Source organism: Zootermopsis nevadensis, unplaced genomic scaffold (assembly GCF_977971745.1).
Source record: "Zootermopsis nevadensis isolate Lab colony 2312 unplaced genomic scaffold, Znev_1.0 Znev_ptg000004l, whole genome shotgun sequence".
Taxonomy (NCBI): domain Eukaryota; kingdom Metazoa; phylum Arthropoda; class Insecta; order Blattodea; family Termopsidae; genus Zootermopsis; species Zootermopsis nevadensis.
The window spans coordinates 465,571-478,102 of NW_028259136.1; the positions used below are offsets into that span (position 1 = coordinate 465,571).

Genomic DNA, 12,532 nt, shown 5'->3' on the forward strand with positions numbered 1-12,532 from the left:
GCAAAGGCAAGTTTGGATGTTATGTAAATGACAAACAGTATGGATCCATTATATCAAATATGTCTTTGTAAAATAACAGTTTTATGTGGGAAAAGGCCATGAAAAATTTGTTGTTACAAAATTTATATAACTAATTAAATAAATCATTTTATTTTACACTGTACACATTTCTTTAGTGTGATTCCAAACTGTAGTAAGAGAGTTATTTTGTTTTGAGCTGAACTTCATAGAACAAAGAATTGTTTGTTTCTCTTGGAGAAGGCAGTCAAATCAAAGACTGTTTCATACAGAAATCATAGACTCTGCTGAAGAAGTGTTGTGCCTTATGTTAAATTTTTATAGAAGCCTTCATTTCTTTATAAATGTAAAAAGTTTCTAGCACAGAAGACCTGTCATACATGTAGGCATTTGACATGCCTTCTGTTTGCATTGATTTCTAGTCAGATACACAGTCATGTTAATAGAGCTATCAGGCCACAAATTTCTCGTATTTACTGTGCACTCCCCAGTATTTTCTTTTTCGTCTTGTGGCAGCAGTATGCGGTACACTTATTTGTGAAGTGAACTTGTCTTCATTTGAAGGTCAGATTGATTGAATTCAAAATTGTAATATTTACACATCTCTAATGATTGTGTATTAAGATAAAGTGGACTCAACTGCACTGGTTATTTATCACTGCTGCAGGTCTCTTATAATCCATATTCCAGCATAGATAGAAATATAACATTAAGAAAGATGTTAACTCTGAATTCTTACAAATAAATGTATGATGAAATAAAAGTATTTTGTTATCTTGTACTGGAGCATTCTGTTGTGCTCTTGGAAATGCATTATAATATAAACATCACTCAGCCATCACAACTGTTAATACATTTCTAAATGTTTTTATAATCCAGTTATGTGCATCAATCATGTTGTGTCTTTCAAACTATATATTTCACACAAAGTAATGAAACACTGAAATTTAATACTTTTTAAACTTAAAATGTCATCTTTATGTTCATTATGTGTATCTGCAGTTATGCTTGTTTGTAAATGTTGAGTCGTGTTGCATCAAACTTATTACATCTCATGTACTACAACTGTTATATCCTAAATTTGAATAAATTAGTTATTAAGATTAAAACAGAATCTTAGCATACAGTTATACCATCTTTTATTTTTCATAATATGTGGTTTATGTTATGGAAAGTCTCCTGTCTTTAATTAACTCTATGTGCAATATCTGTTATATTGTATTTCTGCACAAAGTTGTTGTATTTGTTCTGTCTGTATGTTATGCGGTGTGTTGTGCTTGAAGTGCTGTTCTTTCTACCTGTAATATTACAGCATGTATTCAGTTCAAAATTATTAATTACCTGAATTTTAATTGTGAATCCATGTAATAGGTTGACAAGGTTGTAGACATCTTATGCAACTTCAATAACTACTTATTTTGTGGTGAAATTTACAGCCTAGACACAAAGTGTATGAAACATGAAGCTGGGGTTTGTAATGAAGACCTAGAAATGCATTAATAGTTATCTGGATGGTGTAATGTTTAACATTTATGTAAAATTTTGTATGTCTGTTAACCCTTTGAAGCTGAAGTTCATCTAAATAATGTAAAAATTCAGTTCTTAAATCAAAAATAACCGTATCTCCATTATAAGGTTCAGTTAGTTAATGCTGTTTAGGCAAATAATTGCTGTTTTCTTTGAGAATCATTCATACAAAAATCTCGAACACAAATTGGGCAGAATGCAGAGTTATTGAATGTTAATGCAGTTAGTAAATGCAGTTATCACCTGATTTTAATTGTTAAGCAGATAGAAAACATCAAGTGCATAAATGAATTTATTATTAACAATTTTTCAGCAAAATTATGTTCATTATTCACTGTGTTGGAATTGGCTTGTTTGTTGTATCAAATTAATTTACTGAAAAAGAACATGTTATGCCAATCTTATCCTTCTTGCCTTCTGTATTAAGTAGTTAAGCTGCTGTCCCATTGACACAACCAATTGCATGAGAATGGTAATACATGATGTACAGTTCTTTTTGATTGCAACTGTTCCATCATTTGTATAATACCTTTACCACTGACATGATTGAAACTTTAGTTTTAGTGATCTTTACAACCACAGTTGAGTGCAGTTGAAAGAGCTGGTTTCTTATTTCTTGTTTGTTACTCATTTGGTGACTTCACTGTGCAAGCATCTGATATAACTGGTTGTTGTTGTTTTTCTTTCTTTCTTTCTTTCTTTCTTCCCGCAACTGATCAGTTTCTAGGATTTGGTTGCAACAGTGGGAGAGCAACCTTAAATTAAGGATGAGATGAGTGGGATATACTGTACATGGAGAAATATGAAACACATACAGAGTATATGTGTTGGGAAATGTGGAGAGAAGAGACAATTTGGGAGACCAGGGAATAGGTGGGAGGGTGATATTAAGATGCATCTTAAGATTGAGGGTGAGGGCTGGATTCATCTGACCCAGGACTGGTTCCAGTGGCTGTCATCAGCACTTTCATGAACCTTTGTGTTCCATAAAAGATAGCCTTTCTAATCTTCTCACTAAGAACTCTGCTGCATGAAATTTGTGTATAAAATATGTGCATTTATATGATTTTCACTTTTGGTTGTGTTTGTGTTTAATTTTATTTTGATTTTATATTTTGGGGTCTTTTTCAGGAATAACAATAGCAATAGTGCTTGGAATTCTCGTTCAAACCATCGGTTGGGTGCAGTTAGTAAGCATAGTAGCATCAGTGTAGGACCATCTCCTCAGCAGCAGTCACATCAGAATCAACAACAGCAGCACAATCAGCAGCAACAACAACGCCGATCTGTCCGCCAAACCAACCCAGGTCCAGCCTCTAGCTCTGGGTTAAAATCTACCCAAGGTTCACCACCACCCAATACAGTGACCACTGCCACTAACAGGCAAACTGCTGTAGGGGGAAGTAACATCAGTACCAGAGGTGGAGCAAACAGAATTACACATGACACTGACGTCAGTACTCGGCGAAAAACAAGAAGTGGTGGAACCACCACAGGTGAGCAGAATGCAATGCTTATTTAATTGTGGATCATGGTTAACTTAGTTCCAGGATAAATCATGCTGTGAAAGCATCAATGATTATTTGTATCTTCCAGAAAGTGAATTCACTAGTATTCCAACCCTTTTATAAACAAATATACACAGTTGACAGGACTCTCGTAGGTCAATTGCTGGAGAACTACTGTCGGACTGTATGTGGCATTAAACAAGTATTGCCTAAACTCAATCTCCATCTACATAAAGGATAGTTATATATATATAAAACAAAATGAGATCCATATTTGAAATGTGGTTCACCATGTGGTTTGGAAACATGGTCTTTTGCTGCTGACAGTGTATTGTCACTATTGCTTTTTCACTTCTAACTACATACTCACTATTTTCAGTTATTTTCATTCATGTCAGCATTACTGTTGCAAATTCCTCGTTTATCTGAACATTGATGAAAGTACTGCTTTAGTCCTCCATCTCGTCTTGGCGTCCATTTAACTTTGATATTTATGCATTTGCATGCCATCTAGGTTGTAAATTCCTACTGCTAAAAGTACATGGTATCTAGAAGAAGTCTATCAAAGAAGTGCACACATTGCTAACAGAAATTCAGGAAAAATTATAGAAATGTTATGCAAATTAGGATGCATTGTTGTGATGTCAGGCTCCTGACAGCAGCTTGCCTAGATTGCCTCACTGGTTTTAAAAGTGCTGATAATTACCCCACTCATGAGAAGCAGCACATACATACACATCTGTACCCAAAGTAAGAGGTTACTATCCAGTTTTTGGTAGTGGAAAGAAGAAAGAAAGTGAATGAATGAGGGAGACTTGTAATAGATTGTCAAGCTACTAACAAACTTCATTGTGATGAAGAGCTTTTTGACGTAAATACTTCTATAAGGAAGGGTCATTCGGCAAAAATGTGTTACGAAAAAGGGAAACTTCATTGATATGTTACCTAGGAAACGTCATCTGTTTACTCGGCATTATTGTTACCTAGGAAACGTCATCTGTTTACTTAGCATTGTTGTTACCTAGGAAACATTACATTACATTAAAATACATTACTTTACATTACATTCATCTACCACAGACCCATCTTTAGCGTAACTAATTCAAGTTAAGCATTCAAGCATTTTTGTTACCTAGGAAACGTCATCTGTTTACTCGGCATTGTTGTTACCTATAAAACATTACATTACCTTACCTTACATTACATTACTTTACATTCAGCTACCACAGATCCATTTTAAGCGTAACTAATTCAAGTTGATTAGGCAATGTCTTAATCAAACTTATCTCAATTGTAAAGCATGTATAAAGGAAATATTTAGAATAAAGCCAATATATAAACTTCCTTTCCGTAAAGACGTATTTACGTCAAATTCTCCGGAACCGTGGTTCCACTATCACTTTTTTTATTCTGATTAATTCATATATAGAGACGTGATGTGTTCATGGTACCAGAATTACTGGCAAATAGTCCAGTGGTGATAGGTTGGGGATTTAAAGTTTTTATGGCAGTGAAGATGTTAATATTCTTCTGGGTTGTGACACTGTATGGACTTGTATGGCTTCAGGGTTTTAACCATGCACCTGGAGACAGTATATTTATCAGAAGCATTGATACCTACCTGAGTCCACACTGCATCACAGCCCAGAAAAAAAACATTGGTAGTAGGTGGATTTATGTTGTAGTAATCAGCCATTTAATTTGAAACCAAGTACTGTTCTTGGCACAGGAAAATGTGTTGCAAGTTAGGTCACCACTTGCCATGGCATAAAACAGATAGATACAAATTAGTTTATGTTACAATTAAGGTTAGAGCAAGGAGCAGAAATAATAGGACCATGGACCAAAGCTGCTGTAATTTGTATAGTACCATTACTATAAATGTTACTAGCAATTTTGCCATTGTATTATTTGCATAAATTTCTGTGATACTGATGTGAAATTACCTCTCTTCAGAACTAGATGGGGTTTCAAACAAGCGAAGAAGAGCTTCCCGTGATGGCAAGTGACCACACGCTATTGCTGGTTGGCAGAACCAACAAGAAGAACAAGAAAAACAGGAAATTAATGTTGTACAGGATGAAGCTTATGGAAATGACAAACAAGTCAACTTGATTTGTGATAATATTTGAGACCACACATACCATGATGAAATTTGGCAATATCCCTACTTCTGTCACTTTTGAGTGTAATATAGATACAGTGATTTAAAAGTATCTTAGAAACCTATTGCCAGGTGTTCAGTAATAAGTGTGGAGTTGCATATAAGATCAAATGTTACTTCAAGTTGGCTGATTAAAACTACAGTATCTGTGTACATTTAATTTGTGGTACCATGAGAAGTATTGTTCATAAGATTATGCATTGTAAGGAATAGTATATATTAAATGGATATATAATTTGTTTTCATATTAAATTTTTTTCATCTGTAATTTTAATAATTTTTCAAGCAAGTATAATGAAAGTTGGAGGTAGATTATACTGGCACAATCAAGGACTTGAGATTAACTCAGGTGTTGGAAATGGAAATTCTTGGGTTAAAGTGCCTTTTGAATTTTTCAGGGATTTTAAAAATCATTGTAAGATGGTATGTAGTAGGCCTTCAAAGTAATGTCCTCAACCAGAGAGAGAGAGAGAGTAGCTTTGCTGGCCACAAAGATGGTATTTCTTCCAAATATTTTGGTATGTTCTTCACTGTCTGCTTGAAGCAAAGTGAAAATGGTACACAAGCAGGTACACAGTAAACTGTAGCATGAGCCACCATTTAATTTGTTGCTCGTTCAAATTTTATTTTCTCAGAAATTTTATAGAACTGAAAATCATCTACTTGTTATCCTGATATTTTATTTCCTCACAATATTCCTATCCTTTATATGTAGGTGATATGGAGCATGCAGTATATTTTAATGGACAATTTGAAGTACATTATAATAAATAAGCCATAAGAACATGTGGCTGGCATGTAGTTAAGTTTCTGAACATTTCTTGTAATTTTACATGGAACAACCAGTTACATTAACCTTCATTATATATGAAATTCACATAGGAAGTGGTGAATATAAGTGCTAAAATAACTTGTTGCTGCCATATTACAAAGATGGATTGTAAAGATCAGTTTCTTTTTTTATATCTTCATCTAAGGTGTATTGTCTCATACCTTTGCAATTTGCAGTGAGTTGTCTGTAACATGAAGAAAGAATGGTAAATTAAATTTACTGTTTTACTGTCATGGATCGGGATTAAACATGAATGCCAAATCTATATAAAAGTATAGAAATTGGAGTGATTAATATATTAATATTACTACAAAAATCTCTTTTATGTCAAATATTTACTGAAGATTATGCTGTTGCAAAGAGATCAGAGACACCGTCACCGCCGATTATTATATCCCAATGTGATGTATTGTATGTGGAAGGTTCTTGGACATTGTACAAATTGCTAGTGACATCAGTTTAGTCATTGGTTTAGTATTTCCTGTAGGATTTGATTTTAATGTTGTAACCAAAAGTTTTTATATATGGTTGCTGGCATGCAAAGCTATGTGGCTTGGAGACATCTAAGTTTGAATGTTTCTGAACTTCATTCAAAACAAAAACTTGTAGATGGACAAAGCTCTAGAACATAGTAACTGAGGAAGATCAGTCTTGAAGGAATATAGATGAAAGACTGCAATGGGAGTTGTGTATGTTCTATTTATACCTCATTGTTGGCTTCATTCCAGTCACTTGAATGCAACTTCTATTGTTTCATTACCATTTGGTAAATGGTAATTTAACTCTCCATTCTTTTTCATCTGATTTCAGAAGGGTTAGGTAGTGTTGTCTGATTTGGTCCAAGACGTTAATTTTCTGTTTGCATATCATGTTGCATAAGAAAAGAGTGTTACTGTGTTACTTGTTTTGTTATGATTGACAGATATCAGATGAGGTTTTTTTTTATTCTGATGAAGAACTTACATAATTGTTAGGGGAATGGATTTGTGTTTTCTTTTGAAGGGTTATCAACAGAGTATTGAAATATCTGTGTTCAGGTGTGAATGTTAAAGTTACAATAACTGTTAAATTTTACTTTCAACCTTTTAATGTAGGTTTGTGGTTTAGAGGGTTGGTGGCATAATTAGTGTATTATCATGGCCAGTACAAGATACATTATATTTAATTTTTCACTCTAGTGGTATGAATGCATACTGCAACACAAAGTAGTCACAGGAGTGTTTGAATTTTAAGAAATTTCTTTTTTCTGGAACTATTTCCCTGCCATTGAATGGAGGTGAAAATTAAAGGAGATATTGAGGTTTGTTTGCGATAAAAATGTTATCGTCTGTGGTGGACTACGGCAAAGATTTTATGTATATATATGTTTCTCATTTCTTGGAAGAAGAAACGTAACTTATGGCATGCATGAGTTGTGTTGTGAATGTACATGTTTGCATACTTGGGGATGAGACATTGTGTTGTGTGCTTGTAGCTTATTCACCCTCTTGGATTTCTATAATTTGTGTTTAATATTTCCAATGAACACACATGGTTTATCAGAGAATAGAACAAGTCATTGCTTATTTCATACTGATTCAAGAAGACAGGAAGTAATTAGTTTTAAAATATTTTAGTATCATAAGCATTATTAACCTTCTTTCCTTGTACCCTTGAAATTGTATTATGCTGTTGGGAATAATTTATTTTGTCTTTAATTGAAAAGGAACTGACATTATGAACAAATTCATCAAGGACATGTGTTTTTATAAATGGTCAGCTTTTTAAATTAAATTTGCAATTTTGAATTTATGGTCTTAAAACACATGTAAATTAAAACTTCATTGAAACTTCCCTGGAAATGCTAACAGATTACTTAACATCTAGATATGAAATGAGTTTATGGATTTTCTATTCCTCTGCTTGTTTTTGTTAAAAGCCTTTGTGTGACCATTGGGTATTATCATCATTTTTATCATTAATATATAAACTTTGTACAAAATATTATTAAGACACAGTCTCTAGAAGTGATGACATGTATATAGAAGTTGTTTTTTAGGTAAATATGTAATTAGCTATCAGCTGTGTATGGTTGATTTAATTTTGATTAATTAGATCTACTAGATTTTATGTATATATACTACAAAGGAAATGTGAAAATTTGTGCAGTTATGAATATGTTAATTTTAACTGATATAATTTTGAAACAAAGCCATGTGTCCCATCCTTTTATCTTTTGCAGGTTGGAAAAATATTCCTCCCAGTCTCGAGTTGTGATCCATTTTCTCACTCCAGATTAATATTATTATTGTTGTTGTTGTTGTTATTCTTTGTATGAGTGCGTGTGTGTGTGAGAATTTATGCTTGTTTTATGTGAACTCATTGAACACTAGTAAAGTAAAACCACAACCATATGTTAATATATATATATAATCTGTGAATTTTTTCTTCATTCAAGTGGCATTGTGGGAAATTGGTGCATTTTTACTTTTAACTGAACCTCTGCCAAATGTCAGAAGTCGGGGCTATGGATGCATGTGCATTTTCACCGGAGTTTTTTTAAGATACCATTATTATATTATCACAGTTCTATTATTGATCGATTATATTATAAATATATATATAAAATAATGTAAGTCTTGTGAAATAATTTGTAAATAATGTTGTACATAATTTCACTGAGAACTAGTTTCTAAACAAAACAAAATGTATATTGTACAGAAATTCCCATCTATTATAGGCTTCTTTGTATTTTAGTACATACAACAATGGAAACAAAACATTGTCATTATTACTATTGTAGCTTTGGAGTCAAATGAAGTCATTTAAAGAAAATGTGGAATCAGTTATTGTACCTCACTTGTAGCTGTAGTGATCTGTTAATAGAAGAAAGAACAATTATTATGTTACTCTTAATATATGTTACATTATTACTTTTTTACTGTTCCAAGTTAATAGTTCCCAAATACTGGTCAACAATAAAGAAGGGATCTGCCCTTCTGGTATGGAGAGCTAGCTCCTAACACCCCACAGATTAGGTGCCCTTCCCCTTCACACTTGAAGATGAGGGCAGATCCAGTCCTCAATACACTGAGTAATTTTATAACACCAGACAGTGGACAAAGTCCAAAAACCCAACAATCCAGGTTGTTCTACACCATTGTCAGAATCCTTCAGAACATATCTTCTTTTGGCATTTAGAAAAAACAAATTATTACTCTTCTGCTGAAATACAAATTTCTTGCAAAGGCAATGTAAAGTATAGTCAGTGCAAAAACATGAGAGCTATGTAATAAGAAACCTCATTGATTCACAGCACACTTAAAAAGTCTCATCCAGTACATTGATGTGAACAGGTTTTCCAAAATATCAATTTTGAATTTTTGGCCTGGTCAGCAAGTGAATTGATGGTCAAGGTTTCATTATCCACCTCCCAAAAGCATTAAAAGATATGATGAGCTCGTATGGACTAACGTAAATACGTGCATGACATGATTACTTGTGGTACTATACTGACAAGAATTACATGACCCCTGTACACCAAATGGAGTAGTGGCAATGAATAAATTGAGAGATTCAATGATCCTGAAGAGAAAGGGCTGTCTGTGAACAGAATGTTCAGGTAAAATGGGAAATGGCAGTAAAGATGACTATCATTGTAGGATTTAAGGTTCTCATGGTGGTGAGTATGAAGATGGGTGTCTTCTGGGTTGCATCATCATGTTGTCTGGTATAAGTTTCAAATTTTTGTTTTTAGTTCTTTTAAAATGTCTGTTTTGTGGTCAACCCAAGTGTATTTTGTTGCTGCTTTCATTTCATTTCAGTGGTAATTGAAAGTATTTACGTGTATGATTTTATTGTTTATTGCCATTTTATCATAAGTTCTCTCGAGCTATTTTATTTGATGCATAAAAGTACTGGTAAATTCCTTGTGGCAAGTCTGTTGATCAAGTCTAGTGATATGGTTTCTATCTTTCAGCAACCAGACAAGCTGAAGAAAGCTGTTGATTAAAATGGGAAGGATTAGCAAACCTTCAGCCCATTGGGAAACTATAAAGAAACATTTAAATGAGATTCAGTAACTATGATGACTTGAGATAAAATTTGAAGATGGATGGTAGCAAAGAGGCTAAAAATGGTAGAAATGGGAGATTCATTAATGCAGAAGAGGTTCAGTGGGATCAAATTTGAGGTGGGTGTCATGAAAGAAAGTTGTTGGGTAGGGACGTTGAAATCATCTTATGCAAGCGCACAATGTTACATGGACACATCTGAATTGGAGGTCAGCATTCTTTTACCAAAACAACTAATTGGCAGTGGGTATTGAGCTGACTGCATGAAGCATGTTCATCTGCTGTTTAACGTGGTGAACATCCTTCTCAGACATACTTAAAAGTTGTCTGAGTTGTAGTTATGATTGTGTATATTAAAATCTGACAAATATAGCAGCCTTCTTAACTGCTACTGTACATCCCATTTTAAATCAGCAGCCATCTTCAGTGTTATTGAATCTCCCATTTTATCCCACAATCTTTATGTTCACTGGATCTGTTCCGTTTTACGCAGGTGAGATTGGAGACATGCAACTATGTAGTACCTCAAGGAATCATGAGTTTTGTAGCAAATCATGTCTTTGGGCTGAAAGATTAAAAAAAATCTTTCTTGATCATTTTATGCTTATTTTGTAAGCATGCCCTCACGGAAATTGAATTAATATGTACTTTCAGAAACCCAAAAATTGTTATTGGCTAGAAAATACGCCAGAGGTAATGAAGGTGAAAGCAGAGGTCTTGAAATGGCAAAGTCTGTTGTACGAAATTGAAGTTTCTCATAGACAAAGTTTTTTACATTTTTGAAACTGATGCCAATTGAAATCATGCTCTTTGGAAAATTTTGTGATTCTCTTATTCTTTCAAATATTATAAGAAAAGAATCTGGAAAGTGCAGTCCCTCCCCTTTTTAACTTTGCATGATTTCCATGTGGCAGAAATTATAAGACTGTGACTGCAATAGTTTAAACGTTTAGCCCAATGTGTTTGTTTTTGAGGCATTGTATGGTATGTAGGATTTGAGGTTTTCATGGCCGTGAGTTTGAAGATGGCTGTCTTCTGGGTTGTTGCGGCATGTAGTCTGGTAGAAGTTTACTGATGTTTCAGAGGTCCATGCTGCCTCCATCCTAAACTTCTACCAGACTACATGGTGCAACAACCCAGAAGACAGCCTTCTTCATTATATAGTATGTAATTAAACTATTGTGTAGCATTAACAAGTAGCCCTTTACCACATTTAATATGTCTACCACTGGCTGCAAAATGACAATTTTACACAACTAAAAACTAATAATCATCAAAGTTGAAAGAGCATTTTTCTGTTACATGTTTGTTAAAATCACAATATGAAATTTAGAAAGTGCTGTTTATCATACTATAAAATTAAAAAATTATTGTTGAACTTCACCATATGGACAGCAGATAAACTTAATGCATATGCCTTTGCTGAATTATGAGGAAGGAGATCTTGGTTAATTAATACATAATCAGTACAATTTGTATCTTAAGTGCGTCATGTTTGTGTTGAATCAAATACATATATTTATTTTCACAGTCTATACACAAACTTATTTAAAATAATGTTGTTAAAATATTATAATATTTACAGTATAAAGTATATTATGTTATATTTTTGGCGCTCCTTTATCGTAGTACGACATTACATTATTCAGCGCTTTTATTTTTGAACGACATGTTTCGATGTTTTATAACATCATCTTCAGGTTTATCAATTTATATTATTTTAAAAACTATTATACATATTGATGCATTGCATTTATTGATCTTTTAGTATGTTTGTAGAATTTTCTGTCTTCATAATGATCTGGTGTCTGTATTCAGACGTTCATTATCTGTGGAATTAATTTCCAAGTGTTATTATGCAAATGAGTATGGAATTGACATAGGAAATAAATAAATATTAATATGATTGTAAATATATAATGAAAAACATACCAAGTTGTATTTGTGATGTATCCTACGTCATGTCATAAAACATCGAAACATGTCGTTCAAAAATAAAAGCGCTGAATAATGTAATGTCATACTACGATAAAGGAGCGCCAAAAATATAACATAATATACTTTATACTGTAAATGTTATAATATTTTAACAACATTATTTTAAATAAGTTTGTGTATAGACTGTGAAAATAAATATATGTATATAATCAGTACACTTAAAATTATTCATTGTCAGGACTCTTTCCATCATCTATTTTTTAAAACCCACGATGTTTCGGAGGCTGGTCTGTCTCTGTCTTCAGGTGAGAGGTACCTACTCTGTTGGGTCCCTTAGATAGTGCTAGTCTCTGTCACTGGACAGTCCATTGACAGAGACACTAAGGAAGGCTCACATTGAAAATGAACTATACAGGCTACAGACAAATATGAAAATATGATTGAAACATACATTCATGAGTTCTGATTAGTATGTGCACATATTTAACTACTA

At 33.3% G+C, this 12,532-nt stretch overlaps 1 protein-coding gene across 7 annotated transcripts in view; it reads left to right on the top strand.

Annotated features, from left to right (window-relative positions):
- Positions 1 to 8,944, top strand: part of LOC110837561 (uncharacterized) — a 38,904-nt gene extending 29,960 nt beyond the window's left edge. For all 7 annotated transcript variants that reach the window (XM_022079809.2, XM_022079813.2, XM_022079810.2 and 4 more), the window contains exons 10-11: positions 2,677 to 3,041; positions 5,010 to 8,944. In XM_022079809.2, the coding sequence (XP_021935501.1) occupies positions 2,677 to 3,041; positions 5,010 to 5,062 (418 nt within the window). In that variant the 3' untranslated portion in view covers positions 5,063 to 8,944. The remainder of the gene's footprint in view (positions 1 to 2,676; positions 3,042 to 5,009) is intronic.
- Positions 8,945 to 12,532: the final 3,588 nt, after the last annotated feature.